Source organism: Miscanthus floridulus, chromosome 17 (assembly GCF_019320115.1).
Source record: "Miscanthus floridulus cultivar M001 chromosome 17, ASM1932011v1, whole genome shotgun sequence".
Classification (NCBI taxonomy): domain Eukaryota; kingdom Viridiplantae; phylum Streptophyta; class Magnoliopsida; order Poales; family Poaceae; genus Miscanthus; species Miscanthus floridulus.
The window spans coordinates 81,914,914-81,931,917 of NC_089596.1; the positions used below are offsets into that span (position 1 = coordinate 81,914,914).

At 44.5% G+C, this 17,004-nt stretch overlaps 1 protein-coding gene and 1 pseudogene across 1 annotated transcript; one reads left to right on the plus strand and one right to left on the minus strand.

Annotated features, from left to right (window-relative positions):
- Positions 1-1,468: 1,468 nt before the first annotated feature.
- On the plus strand, positions 1,469-2,239 carry LOC136518998 (uncharacterized). Its single transcript, XM_066512670.1, has 2 exons — positions 1,469-1,778; positions 1,938-2,239. Exons 1-2 carry the CDS (start codon positions 1,593-1,595, stop codon positions 1,983-1,985), a joined length of 234 nt encoding a protein of 77 aa, XP_066368767.1. The 5' UTR covers positions 1,469-1,592; the 3' UTR covers positions 1,986-2,239.
- A 317-nt stretch (positions 2,240-2,556) lies between these two features.
- LOC136515862 (probable protein phosphatase 2C 49) lies at positions 2,557-4,141 on the minus strand (annotated as a pseudogene).
- Between the last annotated feature and the right edge of the window lie 12,863 nt (positions 4,142-17,004).

Below are 17,004 nucleotides of genomic sequence, written 5' to 3' on the forward strand. Positions count from 1 at the left end.
GACGGGCTTCACATCGGCGACCTCCGCGCCACTCTGCAGCTTCGAGCTCTGCGCCGCGTCAACGAGCCTCCATTCGTCCAACAAGCAAGCAGATGCTACGCTGAAAGCGCATGTTGCACTAGTATGTTTCAAGTGTTTCTGATGTTTCAGAGCTATGTTGCAAGTGTTGTATATCGATGTTGCAAAAGTAAATCGGGATGTTGCACATGTTGTAATGGCTATACACGTATATTTCAAGTGTATGTTCCAAATGTTTTATCTGTTCCAGACGAATGTTGTAAGTGTTTTGTCTTGCAAAAGTAGATATGGATGTTGCATACGCATGCACATTGCAGACATATGTTTCAGTGTGTTCTCAGGTGTTTCATATGTATGTTTGCAACTGTTTTGTCTGGATGTTGCATATGTTGTAATGGTTTCAAATATTTTTCAGGCGTTTTCGTAAGTGTTTCAGACACTCGTTTCAAAGTGTTTCATCTATCTTCATTTGTATGCTGCAACTGTTACATTTGGATGTTTTAAAAGTAGATCGAAGATTGCACATGGAATGCTCGTGAGAAACGATCAACGGACGACATCCAAGGCGGTGTGGACAACGTCTAGACGGCGCTAGCTCATTGCTGGTGCGCTCCCTCACGAGCTCGATGCGGTAGGCGCTCCTTCAATGGGGAGCGTCCGGATGGCAGCGGTCTGATCGGACGTCCGGAGTAGGCGTGGGGTGGTAGTAGGGATGAAAACGGTACAGATATTTTCCGACCGTATTCGAAACCGAATCCGTTTAGAGGAGTTGAGATCTGTCTATATCCGAGCCCGGATATCCAACATCCGATACCATATGCGTATTCGAATACTCAAATCGCATATTTATAATGTCAATATCCAATCGTATCCTATCCGATATAGTTGACACTATCCGTATTCGAATCCGAATCCGAATCCGGACAGAAATACAAAAACAAATATAATATGAGTGATATCCATTCGTATCCGATTTCATCCTCAGGTGGTAGACGCGTCGCTGGGCTCGGACCAGCCGTAGGCTAACCCGCCACGGAGACGACGCGCTCTTGCGTTGCACGTGCGGTCCGGGATCGAAAACAATTACCGGGCCTTCCAAGATGGGCCTAATTCGAGAATGGTATGGGCCCGGTCAATGCCAACTTTGCCAGGTCCAGTTCAAACGGAAACACGAGCAGAAGAGAGTTTGGCAGGAGGCCGGGGAGCTTCTCGTGAAGCACGGGTCCTGTCAGCTGTGTTGTGTCCGTACCCCCTAGTTCCAGCGAACCGCGGAACATTCCGGACCATTTTGGACGTCAGATCGAATTCAGTCAAATGGAACCGGTAAATCGTTGTGCACCGTATCTTTGATTTTTCTTGAGCCGTTTCTGGGGGTTTCTGGTCGAGGACTCGGCCACCTATTAAAGATAGAGATGCTCCCGTGCAGCGGTCCAGCTTTGCATTGCATATCCCTATCCTTCGCTTTGGTGCTTACCTTGCTCTCCTGACTAGTACTACTTGCTTCGACAGATCATAGCTCTGGTCAGTGATCTCGGGTGCGAAGCTTGCTGTAAGCCTGTACAGCTCGAGAGCGAATGTCGCCGCTGGCGCCGCCGACGTCGCCGGAGCCGGAACCGCCGTTCCGGCCGCGGGAGAAGATCCTGGAGAAGCAGAGGTACTTCCAGAGCGTCCACAAGCCGACGTACCTCAAGGGCCAGTACGACGTGATCACCTCCGTCGCCATCCCGCTCGCCCTCGCAGTCTCCAGCATGTACCTCGTTGTAAGTAGCGCGCCGCACTAGCCGCTAATACCCATCCCGCGTTCTCGACCTCGCCTCTCATTATCTGGATGCCAAGAACAAAGAAAAAAAATTGTTGCATTTTGGAGGACTCTTGCATGTATCTGTGCTGATCGACCGACGTCTTGATGTTTGGTGCAGGGGCGAGGCATCTACAACATGTCCCACGGCATAGGGAAGAAGGAGTGAGCTCTCGTACATGCATGAAATGGCGGTCGCGCTTCATCGGTGAACTGTTGTCTCTGGTATTACTGTATATACTGTAAATATAGTGAGTACTCGAATGTGATTTGGAAAGAAAGAAAAAAACACTGTGTGAAACACTCGAAGGCCGTGTGTCCTGTGTCCAAGTCCGAGAGTGATGCCTTTGACAGAGGAGTTTGATTGCAACAGGAGCTTGTATTGATCAGATTAAGAAGAATCTAAGCCGTTGAGCGAATAATTGAAGCATAAGACCTTGTTAACGATCGAGTGACCAATCACGCATAACTTAATCTCGACAGATCACATGACACTAACGGGATTCTACCAATTGTTCTGTATCTGCCAGAGCAGCCAGACATAATCCAATGTGTTTGTTGATTGCGACGAACTCCGGAACTCGCGATCCGCTAATCATACTGAGACGAAGCAGATTAGATTTGCGCAGATTAGAGAATTAGACTATTTATTAATCCACATTCAATAGCATAAGAAAAACAAGAGACGAAACATCGGTGGGTGGGTGTAAATTGTAATCGGTGCCCCTAGAATCAGTAGTTCAGCACCTCCGCCGGAGGTCGACGACGACGACGCTAACGTTATCCGTGCTCCGGCGCGCGAGCGCGACCTTTACAAGCAGCAGGGCCGCGTCGGAGCACGCCCTGTCGGAGTCGACCTTGTCCACGCCCTTCACCGCGCTGGCACCGTCGCCTTCCCGCCCTGCACGCCGTTCGGCCGCGCGCCAGGCGGCGACGGTGGGCCGTTGCTACGGAAGCAGGCCCGGACGACGTCGCACGCCATCTCGTTGGTCACCACGTCCCACAGCCCGTCGCTCGCCAGGATCAGGCACTCGTCGTCGTCCGTGCGCTCCGTCACCGTCACCTCAGGCTCCGCCGTCACGAACGGCTTCAGGTAGCCGTCACCTGCGCGCCCAAACAGTTTCAAACTAAGCACGGCCGTCCGAATGGCAAATTGCATTCTTAGCGATTGTTTGGACAGAGAGCTCAGGTTTCGAAGAAAAGCGCGCGACGCTCACCGATGGCTCGAGACATGGCAAGGACGCCAAGCACTCTTGCGCCGTCCCAGTAGATGACGCGGCCACCCGCCTCCTGGATGCGCTCTAGCTCGTCGTGCCGGTCAGGCTGAAGCAAACGGATAAGGTAAGAAGAACACGAAACAGCAGGCGATCGAGCAAGGCGGTGCCCGGTGAGGTGAGACGACAAGTGTCGTACTCGTGCGAGCAATTAAGGATGCAAAAGCTTACTTTGTGGTCGACCGATAGGGGCACGGGGACGCCGGCGTGGGAAAGGACAGCGCGGGAGTCGCCGGCGTTGGCGACGACTACGCTGGTGGGGCTGACAACCGCGATGACAGCGGTTTAGCCCGCGTGGTTGCACCGCGCGGGCTTCTGCAGCTCACAGCGGCAGGCGAGGCCGCAGTTGCTGCTGCGGCTCGCGGCTTCATCATCCATCCGCGCGAACCCCTTCTTCATCACCTCTTCCCAGGCCGGCTCCGCCGCTGCCGCCGTGGCACTGTTGCCGGAGCCCGCCTTCTTGTACTCGTCCGCGACCAGCGCGTGCATCCTGTCCTGGCACATCCAGGCCACCTGATGGGCACAAGAACACCACCCGCTCAGCAGTCAGCACCACTTGACACGCATTCGCTTATGAGTTATGACACGAGGTGGGCGCCATACATGGCAGCAACCGTGACCGTCAAAGACGCCGTAGAAATGGTGCTTGCCAGAGGAGGGGTCGGCGGCGCCGTGCAGGAAGTCCGGCCTGATGGACACGGCATCCTCCATCTCGCGACGGAGGCCACAGACGGAGGTGACGCCGTACCTCGGCCGCCAAGTCGAGCCGAACCCCGTCGCCCGGGGTCTCTGGCACGAGCGCGCGGGCGCCGCGCACGCCACCCTCCGCCGCTTGCCGCACCGTGTGGTCGTGCCACTGGCACCGCCACCACCCTCGTCCGCGGGCGGCGTGGAGCTTTCTATAAATAATAATAATAAAAACTTCCAAGTGATGAGCGCTTAAAAAAAATAGATTCACAGTGGCTACAGACCTCGTTATTCCGACTTCAGAACATCTTTTCACATAGATCGAGAAAACCTCTAGTCCTATCTCACCTATACACGGTGGCATGGTACCTCTGTAAGATGAGCTGATCACAAACTTTGTTTTGGATGTGGGTAGATGAGGGAATTTTTTTCTCCACCAGGTAGCTGTGGCCGAAGCCACGAGAGTAAGTACGTCAAGACTCAAACTCTGACCACCCCGGTAGAGGTACTTGAGCCTGCGCAGACCATTAGATCAATGAGCCATTCCCAAGCGCTTAAAAAAACTCCATCATCATGAGACCACTATTTTTATAAAAAAAAGTGATATGAAAGCAAGCATATATACCGGGACATGAGAGAGAATGCATATAGGGCATGTTTGGTTGCAACCCTAGATCATTTGCTTGGGACAGGATGCTGCCTGCATGTTGCCTGTGAATGCTTTTGCTTTTCCCTGGTCAGGCAGCTAGAAGGATGGTTGTTTGGTTCAAACGTGTTGCCTGGAGAGTAGGACCGTGGGCCCCCTAGCTCATTAATAGAGAGTAGTCATCTATATATAAGAACTTTAATTTTGAGGGGTGTCACATCTCGTGCACTGTTCATCACCATTCTCACAGACTCAGATTCCTGTTGGTCAACAGTATCGGGCGTGCTACTGTTCACCCGGCGCCCGATGAGTTTCTTTTTTTTCCTTTTTCCCGAAAAACGAACAATGTCAACCCCATAAAAAAATTCCCCATTTTTTCCCCACCTCCTTACCATGCGAAGCATGGGCACCCACGCTAGTATTAATTGAAGCCCAAGCAAACGCATGCAACACCAGGCGATCGATTTTGGTTGCCGTGTAGGAGAAGGAGTTGCCTGGTGGAGGCTAATGTCCAGGACACCGACCAAACAACTTCCAGGCAGGGTACAAGCAACAACCAGTTCAGACAAAATTGATTCAGGGTTGGAACCAAACATGCCTATACTTGGCCAAACGGGCCGTCCGGCATGGTATGGGCACGGGCACGGGCATGGTCAGACACGGCACGGCTAGGCACGGCACTACGCGACACGGTAGGTTAGCCGTGCCGTGCCTATTAGTGCCGCCGTGCCGAAGTATCGATCCAGACACGACACTATAAGTGCTTAGGCGTGCCGTGCTATGCCACTGAGCACGACGGCACTGCAGTGCTCGTGCCGGCACGGGCACTAAAGTGTCTGACCCCTCAATTGACTCAGAATGAGCACATGACTTCAACAAAATTGAGATAGACAAGCAGATATGTCACTTTATTTATTGAATTGAGATCAAACTTACAATAAACATCACATAACTTGCATTCCACAGCACAGTTAACACAAACACAGACAGAGATAACAAAATAACAGTTTATAGGGAGCTTTAGTGCAATGGCTGCCTCATTAAAAATTTGTCTAGGTAAAACTCACCATTGTGAGAAACCCTGGACAGAGAAAAAGAGTACAGCCCAGGTCCAATTATAAAGTTTATTGTCCTTACATCAAAGTCCAGTCCATAATATTACAGTCCCATTACATAAATGATAAATATTCAAGATAAAGTTCTTCAAATGCTTCTTCAAGCTCCTTGTCCTCCACCATGTGTTGCAGCCTTGCTTCTGCAACCTCCCGATCTTTGATGCAGGTCAGCATCTCCACCATTTTAGGCTTTAGCTTCCTCCGTCGCTCCTCGATGATCCTGGCAGTCATACTAAAAGTGGATTATGAAGATATGATGGACACAGAAACAGTTAAAAACATCTTTAGCCATGATTGACAGCACTGGATATGTGAATTTGTGCTTATGCCACCAGTTCAAGATGTTAAAATCATCATCTAACTAGTTCATAGTGTCACAGTCCAAGTAAGAAACAAGTTCAGAAGCATTAGAAGCTGAAGAACTTGCAGCATGCAGGAGGGCAGTTGCAGAGGTATCTCTAGCCATGCTTAGAGTAGCACCTAGAGGATGCATACCACCAGCAGAACCACAAACATCATCATCATCATCATAAATTTCATCCCAAGTAGATCTTTTCTTACTAGATAGGTTAGGAGGGGCAGTCCTCCTCAACCTAACAGATCCATATTTCTCCTCATACTTATTGTAGACATCAGTAAGTCGAGCTCTAGTATCCAACTGGTAAGTAGTATAATCTGTACTAGTAAGGTTACCCAACCTCCTAAGCACTCTATTAAAACCTTTCATTTTAGCTCTAGGGTCCAGGATGAATGCAAAAGAATAAAGCAAAGGTATGTCCCTCTAGTATTTATTATATTTGTCTATCATAGGTTGAACCATAGGTCTGATGTGACTATCATTAGCATAATTCTTTAGGTGTATAGCAATCTTAATAAGATAATGAATCATAAGTGAAGATATAGAATAGTACACACCAGATAATGCAACTGTAGAATCATAAAACAGTTCAAGAAATTTAAGCACTTTTTTTGCCATAGCCCAATGGTCATCAGTTAAAAGCAACTGATCACCTTCAGCCCTAGGATATTTAGCATGCATGAAAGTAGTGAATGGGGCCTTATGAGGAAACAAATGCTTAAGCATTAGATATATAGAATTCCACCTAACTTCTATGTCCAACTGAAACTTTCTAGGCCTAACACCAGTGGCAATGCAGTAACTTTTATATGCAGCAATTCCTTGGTTAGATGAGTTTAAAAATTATATTGTAGTTCTAAATGTTTCAATCAAAGGCTTAAGAGCCTCAAGTGCCTCCTTAACAATCAGATTGATAATATGACATGCACAACACTGATGCAAGAACATTGAATTAACTGTAGTAAGGGATGATACATTGTCTGATTGTGATTCAACAGGATCATCTACAACCTCAATACCAAGATATTTAGACAGCACAGGTCTAAGTTTACGCATGGCCGATACATTAGATGATGCATTGTCCAAAGTAACAGCAAACACTTTTTCAGTCAAACCATAATCAGCAAGCACAGATGCAACACGATCAGCAATGTTTTGTCTATTATGGGAACAATCAATAAGCCTAAGACCAAGCACTCTCTTCTCTAGTTGCCAATTAGAGTTTATGTAGTGAGCAACAACACTAAGGTAGTCCTTTTTGGCATTACCGGACCAAATATCAGAGGTTAGACACACACAATTAACACCAGTAGAACTAACAGTCTCAACAAGCTTAGCCTTGCAATTAGTGAAGTATTTTAGCATCTCTAGTGGTGGTTTTCCTAGAGACTAGAACATATTTAGGATTATGAGCAGTTTTAATGTACTCTTCAAATGCATCAGATTCTCCTAAAGAGACATGAACATCAAGCCTAGCAAGCAATTGAACTAGTTGAGTATGAGCAACAATAGGACAGTACTCCCAATTACACATACTACCATCAGGATTAAAAGAGATCTATGACTAAGACATGCGAGTTTTTTCACGCCTCCTAGGGCATTTATCCCTATGCCGGGTGAGGTGACCAGTGCCACCACTAGAGAGCGCAGAGTATTCCTTAGAGCAATGGATGCACTTAGCTCCATACCTGACTTTCTTACCATTCACTTTTTTGAAGAGCTTCTTAAAATTTAGCCACACTACCGAGGTAGACGGACATGAGCGCTTGGCGCTATTCTCATCCCCGTCCCCTTCCCCGACGTTTGCTGGCCTGCCTTCTTGATCAACGCCAACATCGATGGGAGCTTGAATGCTATGGCCAAATAGCTCCTAGGGATCCTCGCGTAGGTCATCCTCGTCATCATCTCCGGCCAACTAGCACAACCACCTCTCTTGGTTGGTACCGACCTCAACCGTGTCATCGTCGGATCCAGCCATCGTCACGCGTCGGTGCCCCGGTTCCTCAATGGCTTTAGAAAAACAAAGAGGTAGTACAGATCTAGTGTTAGGGTTAGGGTTAGTCATACCTTCATAGCCGGAGCACTAGAATCGCCGGCGACGTCGATGAAGCACGGATTCGGTGAGGTCGACGACGGTGACGACTGTTGACATGGAGATGACTAGTAGGATGAGGCTACAATGATGAAGCAAGATCAAGAAGAGGGGTATACATGGTTGTGCCATGTGCCAGTGCCGATTAGCGGTGGCTCAAGAGGCCACCGGAGGGTGAGAACAAGAGAGGAGGTTGGAGGCAAGAGAGGAGAGGAGAGTCACCATCGCTGTGTCGCAGACACAGAGGAGAGAGCGAGAGAGGAGAGAAACACAAGAGAGAGAGAGAGAGAGCGCTGGTGAAAAATGAATTAGGGTTTGGGTGGATACGGGGCAATGGAGGCGAGGCCGATTATATACCCCTCTCCCTCCAATGGGCAGATCCAACGGTGGACAGGAGCGGGGGAGGGGCATCAACGGCTCAGAGGCAGTCGTGCCACAGCCATGCCTTGCCTTTAACCGTGCTATGCCTAGGCCAGCACTGCGGGCCAACATTGTGGCCTAGGCACATCACTACAACTGGGCTGTACCAAGCATGAGAACGATTGGAGTGGGCCGGGCTTCTTAGTTCCATGCCTGGGCCGACCTGTAGTGCCCATGCCAGATGGCCATCTATAGGGACGCATCAAACCCGCAAGGGACTTGCTAGTGCTCGGACATTCAATTCGGGCGCTAGCGTCCGGACGATGCCCGTATAGGGAGCAAGCGAGCGCCTAGCGCATCGAGCTCGTGACGGAGCGCAATAGCAGTGGGTGTAGGGTCGAGATGGTAGACTAGAGGGGGGGTGAATAGTCCTTTCTAAAAATAATTGTGTTGGCTAACCGAGATAAATACAGAATTAAAACTATTAGTCTAGCCAAGACTACACCCTTCTATCTAAGTTTCAAGCATCTTACAAAGATCCTAAATAGGCAACAAAGGTGCCGGGCTAGCTAGAGCTCACCTAGCAATCCTAGCTTGCAAGGTCAAACAAACCTATGCAACTAGTACTTCAAGCAACCAGGGGAGCTCCTATACAATCTAGTAAGCAAAGGCACAAAGCTCCTAACAAGGTTACTAAAACCAAATTAGTTATGCAAGGGAGCTACTTTTATGCTACACAAGCAAGAAGGTAACTAGCAAGCTACACAAGCTAATAACTAATTACAAGAGCAACTACACAATCACAATGTATATGAAAGTAATTACAAGCTTGTGTAAAGGGACTGCAAACCAACAGGAAGAATAAAGTTGACACGATGATTTTATCCCAAGGTTCACGTACTTGCCAACACGCTAGTCCTCATTGAGACAAGCTCCAAGGTTGCCCGCAAGTCACACTCTCCCACGTGGAGTGCTTACCACAAGCTCTAGCACTTGACACGGACGAACCACATTTTGCCCTTCGCGTCTCGCTCTACTAGAGTTGCTTTTCATGGCTCCCATGGGGTGAACATAATCCCCCTCACAATCACTTCTCTAGAGCACTGCACAATCTTCTATGTGTACTTTAATGGAGACCACCACCAAGCCGTCTAGGAGGTGGCAACCTCCAAGAGTAACAAGCACCATTGGCTTACAACACGATCACCGAGTGCCACTCAATGCAATCACACTAGAATCACTCACTAGCTCTTGATTCGCAATCTAGGAAGCACAAGTGAGTTGGAGGGCTCCCAAGCACTCTCAAGCATGTACACAAAGTCCCCCTAGGTGCTCAACCTCAGCCATGGCTAGGACACCCCTATATTTATAGCGCAAAGGCCAAAAATAGCCGTTACACCCTTTTGCGCATCGACCGGACGCACATGCGCAGAGACCGGACGCGTACGGTCGCATGCGTCCGGTCGCTCCAACACTGCCACATGTCACAACTGTTTAAAAATAGCCATTGCCACCCAACGGTTCTCTTTGTGCAAGCTTGCACACATGATTAGACGCGCATGCAAGTCATGATCGGACGCGCATGCCACAACGTCCGGTCGTGGTCCAAAACCACACCGAGAGCTCCCAAACATGACAGGACGCGTCCGGTCACCCATGACCGGATGCGCCACCATGTCTGCTCGCCGCCATGTGCCTGTGCCATCCCATGAACAATGTTTAGCGCGTGTCCAATCGCCTGGTCGAGCCAGCGTCCGGTTGCTTGCAGCCACTGCCTTCGCTTCGGGTCACTTGACCGGATGCGTCCAGTCATCCCAAACCCAGCGTTCGGTCACCACGACTACTCATTTCTTTCACTTCACGCGGTGCCTTCTTTCACTTGGTCAACAAAGCAAGCATGCAGCCACACACTTCCTCTCTTTGGCTTAGAGTGCATGCAATGCTTGTCTATTTTTACCCTTCTCAAAGTGCATGCAATGAAAGAGAAGCCAAGCACACACAAGGCTCCCTCTCTCTCTTTGTAATGCATGTGTGCTCTCCTCCAATCATTTTAGCACACTTTTCTTCTCTATTTTCATCTCCTTTACAAATGTGCCAACACTACCAAGTGTACACCATCATTTGCAAGCGTGTTAGCATTTTCACAACCATTTTTAAGGAGTTAATCACTTAATTCACCACGGCACTCGATCCTAGCAATGATGCAAAGTTAGATCACTCGAGTGACACTAGATGACCGATATATAAACAAGTTTGCCCCTCTTGATAGTATGGCCATCTATCCTAAATTCGGTCATAAACTTATCTACACACCTATGACCGGTGAAATGAAATACCCTAGGTTATACCTTTGCCTTGCGCATTCCATTTCATCTCCTCCAATGTTGATGCAACACATGCACCAACCAATCACAAATGATATGATCCACTTCATATCATCATGTGACCATATTAGTTCATCGATCTTGACTTCACTTGCTCTTCACCGTTGCTTCGGTCCATCGGCGCCAAGTCATCACTCAACTTGCCCTTCACACTTGCAACCAGTCTATCGAGCCAAGCCTTGTCTTGATCTTCTCCACCTTAGTCACATGACTCAATGTCATGTCTCATATGCAATGAGCTCCTTCATCACATATGTGAGCCTTGCAACAAATCCAAGCCATCTTCACCATCATGGCATGAGTTGCTCACACAAGTATACCTATGGACTAATCACCTGTGTATCTCACATTAAACACAATTAGTCCACCTAGGTTGTCACTCAATTACTAAAATCAAACAAGGACCTTTCAATCTCTCCCTTTTTTATAATTGATGACAACTCTACAAAGATATGAAAATTAATCTCAAATGGATTCATGTTGCTTGCCCAAGCAATTTTACCATGTGTAAATGATTTTGGACAAGTACCACAAACCCGAAGTGATAGTATTAGCTCCCCCTACATATGTGCTAGAGTGTTTGGTTTGAAGCTCGCACATATGCATAAATTGGAATTGTAGGAGAGTAACTACTACCAAATGATGCTAATGTATATAGAATAAACCTTTAAAGCGTGATACCAATCAGAGTTGCACTTTTAACACCATCCTTAGCACCATGAGTAGCTAGACAACATAAACACTAGAGACCTCATGAGATCAACATTATAAGCAAGGTTCTAGTACCACATGTAGAAATACAAGTCTAACTATCATCCTATGCATGCTAGTTATCAAATCATCATTTAAGTTCAACAACTAGCATACACCACACAAACATGCATATCAAATTTGAAACTTATGCAATGCAAGCAAGCATATGACTATGCTCATATCAAATGCAATCAATCAAAAGTTCATCAGCCTGCTCTCCCTACATGTGTGCTTCTCTTATCCAAGAATTTTGATCCTTCTTCATTCTTCAATGTTGCTCCCTCTTTGTCCATTGTCTATGTCCAACTTCTACTCCATCCCATGATGCATTTACATATCTTTGTTCCAACTTCTCCCCCTTTGTCATCAATTTCCATAAAAGGTGTGCTTCTTATTGATGCAAAGACTTGCATTGGTGTAGATGGTTGAGGCTTGAATCTTGTATTTTTGATGGACACTTCCAAATATTGGAATGACACCACTTGTATAGCTCTTAAGATACCACATATAGGATCTTTGACCTTGATACCAATTGGTGGGGCACCTCTCCCTATGTCATAGCATGGGTCATCCAATAATCTTGAGCTCTTGTGGATGAGGAAAGCATTCTTCATTTGATGATCACTTAAGGTTGAGGATCACTTGTGGAACCACCATCTTGCATGATTGACACCATGTGTAGAAATGTGATACCACATGTATAATTGATTTGTCAATAAAAATTATTTCTTGAACATTTGCTATCTTCATAAGTACCACTTGTAGGATATCACTTATGAGTTGTTCTATACACCACTTGTGAATACTTGATGATATATTTGAGTCTAGATACCACTTGAAAAACTACATATCCATTTGCATTGTTGTCTTATGTTTGTACTCTTGTCACTTATCATGAGCTTCTCAGTTGACTTGAACTAAAATGGTTTGCCTAGGCTTCCAAGTCTGGTTTGAACCCTCTCTAAGCTTCTTCACACTTATTTGGAGGTTATCTTATCGAGGTTGTACTTGTCACTTGTTGGCAATCCAAATTAAATCAACTACTTGGGTTCACTAGCTCGTGAACAAACTCATACTCGTACCACTAGATCAATTAACCATTCAAGAAATAGTGGTAGGCTATGAATTTTAAAATTTCATTTGTCATGCATGATCCTAACAAGCATGTTCTATATGCACTAACCACATACTAGTAAGGGATGAAATGATCATGCGCATTACAATGATACATTTGCTATCTTGGAGTAGAGGATAGTCATATAGATTCTAATTCATTACTTTATTAGCAATGTGAAGTCTAATTTATAGCTTGGTGAAGACCAATCATCATAGATAGAGTCCATTCTTCACCCATATGATTTAAGAACCACTAATGATCAAGTGCACTTTCTTGTTGTGGTTGGCTTACTTCTTCATTTCATCTTTGCTTGTATGAGAGCATCAATGTGAGAATACCACTTGAAATATTATGACTAGCTCTCTTTTGGGTTTTGCTTGCTTTTCTTGATCAACCATTTTGATTGCTTCAACTAATCATCTCAAATGTTCATCAGAACACCACTTCCATGTTAGTCTTCCAAGCACCACATTTGATTTACCTACAAAAGGCGGCGCGTCCTTACACTAGGGAGAAGTTACTTCTTTCCAAAGAACCATTCTTGACACTCACTTGAAATATCTTGATTGATTGATCCAAGTGAAGGACTTAACTGGATGATTAACCTTGAATCCTTCTTTTAAGTCCTTTTCTTTTCACTTGTTTAAGTCATTTTCTTTCTATCAAATGATTTCCAATTGTCACTAGAACTTAAACTTCATCTTCATCTTGAGTTTGATCTTAATCTTCCAATTTGAGTACTAAATGTGTGCCAAGTACACTCCATAATCAAATGGCCTTGTACTATTTGCTTGTCAAGCTTCTAGCTCATCTCAAAATCAAGCTTAGGCTCCTCAACCACTTATAAACATGTTTCCAACTTAAGGACCTTTCAATCAAAGTGATTCTTGATTAATTCAATAGTTGTCACTTTTCTGATAGATTCTGTTCCCTTTAAATAAAAATACATATCTCCCAATCTACAAACCCAAATGCCACAAAATTTGGTGGAGATGTGCTTTACTAAGTCATCTAGTGTTTGTAAAAATTTGGGATTCATTTGACTTCTAAATTACTACCAGATTTTAATTCTTCCACCACTGCTACATGCTAAAAACTGCGGCACTATGGCTAACAAGATCCACTCCAAAACCAAAGCATCTCTTATCTAATTCTCATGAAATTTGTACATAATTTAATACCTTAAGTCACAGAATGCATACCAAATTTCAAGCCAATCCAAATAGATTTGATCACTCAAACTTAGACTTGATCTCAGCTAGCTCAGATTTTCAATAAATAACAGATTTCAACACTTGAGATATTCTTCAACAAATGTGAATCAAACTTGAAACTAGCTTGTTTGAATACTTTCACAAGACATATATCCATTCAATCCACTTACTAATTGTCATATTATGAACTTATCCAACACAAATCAATCCAAACTTGATTAATAATCATTTAATCCATTCAATCATCTCATAGCATGCAACATTTGCATATTTATCCAATTCAATCAACTTATATGCACCCAAATGAAATAGATCAATTAGAGGTGTACCTTTATAGGTCATGATCATCCACTAGCATGCTTCAACTCAAATATGCAAGCCATCAAATATTTTCAATAAATCACCACAACTTGAATTATAGCACATGTATGTTGTAGCACTTGGACTTCACTCAATTTTCATTTGGCATTGGGTTTGGATGTGCACTAAGCTTCATAACTTGATTTAATACATGATGGACAATAAGAAACCCATTGAATCAAGCCTCCAATGCCATGGTACCTACAAACATTTATTCATTTTTTATGGTACCCAAACTTATTTGGGTCCTCTCAAAGTTAGGAGTAACATACTTAGACATAGCCTTATTATGAGTGGCGGGATGTTTTGCAATAGCAACTATAGAGATACCATTACCATCTTTTCTAAGCACAATATTATCATCAATTGAAATAGGCTTAGAATTATTACCTAGGGGACATGAATTACCCATGTGTTCCCTTTCCCGACATGAGTAGCAAACTCCCTTTGATTGAGCCTTTTCTTCTTGCTCATGTGTTGCTTCTCATTGTCTTGCCTCTCATGGGTTGCTTGAACCTTCTACTCAAGTTTGGTAGGACACTTTGAGGCAAAGTGTCCCATAACTTCTCATTTTGATTCTTGCTCATCATCTTGGCATCTTGAATAAGCATTGGATGCCTTGCTCTTCCACCTCTTCTTGTTTTCTTTTTCTTCATCATCAAGTCACCACCATCTTCATGGTTGATCTTGATTTGCTCTTGGGGTGTCTTTTCTTGCTCAACTTGTGGCTTTAGTTGAGGCTTCACTTGTTGCTTCACCAGTTTCTTGGTTGGGCACATTGAGTTGAGATGTCCCCATGTGTGGCACTTGAAGCACTTGACATGCTTTAGCCTCTCTTCTTCTTTCTTCAACTTGAGTTTCTCTTCATTGGGGTAACCATTTGCAAGATGTCCCACTTCATGGTATTTGAAGCACTTAAAATGAGATAGCCTATTTTGTTCTTGCTTCTTCATCTTTCTTTCTCTTTTTTCTTTCCCCCTTGGTCATGCTCTTGTTGAATCCAATGTCACTCATTTCACCATAGCTTCTTTTGTTGTTCAACATATGCTCAAAGGTGATTTTGGTGTTATAGCACCTCTCTAGCTTCTTGCTCAATTTCTTCACTTCACTTTTGAGCTCATTGTTCTCCTTCAAAAGGTTAGTCTCACAAGACATGAAAGTAGAACGAGCATCTATAATTGAAGAACATGGCAAATCAAATAAATTATCACAAGAGGTGGATACATGCTTCTTGCATACATCACAAGGGTTAGCAACAATATGTGATTGATCAATTGACCCATGTGATAAGCTCTCACTAGTTTTAGATTTTTCATTTGAAAGCTCTATAGTGAGAAAAGCATGGTCTTATACCAAGTTATCATGAGCAACACTAAGTTCCTCATGAGCCAATTTTAGCTCCTCATGTGAACAAGTAGTAACATAAAGTAGATACTTTTGTTGTTCACATGTTTTCTTTAGAAAAGAGCTTTCATTTTTCAATTTCTTAGTTTTAGCCATCTCTTTTTCTAAAACTTTGATCATGCAACCATATCTATCTAGAAGCTCCTCATATGAATCAAGATCAATCATATTTGCATTAGATACCTTAGTATCACCTTGTGACATGAAGCAATGTGATGTAGTTAGAGAGCTTGAAGAAACATTACTCTCATAGCCCAAGCATGATCCATCATCATCACCATCAATCTTGTTAAGTGATCTTGTGGTAGAATCATCATCATCATAATCATCACATGACCATGAGGTGGAGCAATATTCCACAATCACCAAATCATGGTCATGCTCAACACACTCATGCATCTCCTCCTTGGTCTCATCCTCATCGTCGGAGACCGTCCCATATTTCTCATTGAGATAACTCCATATCTCATGGGCGGTCTTCGTGTCAATGATCTCTCCGAATATGCTATCATCCAAAGATTTATACATGATGTCAATAGCTTAGGTGTTGAGATCTAGATATTTCTCTTGTGCTTGAGTTAGATTCTCTTCATCCAACACATGAGAAAAGCCTACATTTACCATCCACCATATTTAAGGGTAAATAAACTTTAAATTGCATATCATCCAATTTTTGCACCGTGCAAAGTGTGTGCCATAAAAAATATATGGACAATCAACATCTAGCCCACAAGTCGCCATCCTTTCGGGTCGGTGAAGACCACAAATGAGAGACCTAGCTCCGATACCACATATAGGGTCGAGACGATGGACTAGAGGAGGGGTGAATAGTCCTTTCTAAAAATAATCACGTTGGCTAACCGAGATAAATACGGAATTAAAACTATCAGTCTAGCCAAGACTACACCCCTCTATCGAAGTTTTAAGCACCTTACAAAGATCCTAAATAGGCAACAAAGGTGCCGGGCTAGCTAGAGCTCACCTAACAATTCTAGCTTGCAAGGTCACATAAACCTATGCAACTAGTACTTCAAGCAACCAGGAGAGCTCCTACACAATCTAGTAAGCAAAAGTACAAAGCTCCTAAGCTCACTAGCAATGCTCAATAATAAGGCTACATAAGCCAAATTAGAGAGCGCAAATCACTTAGCTACACAAACTAAGCAATGTAACTAACAATGTTACTAAAACCAAATTAGTTATGCAAGGGAGCTACTTCGATGCTACACAAGCAAGAAGGTAACTAGCAAACTACACAAGCTAATAACTAATTACAAGAGCAACTACACAAGCACAATGTATATGAAAGTAATTGCAAGCTTGTGTAAAGGGATTGCAAACCAATGGGAAGAACAAGGTTGACACAATGATTTTATCCTGAGGTTCACGTGCTTGCCAACACGTTAGTCCCCGTTGAGACAAGC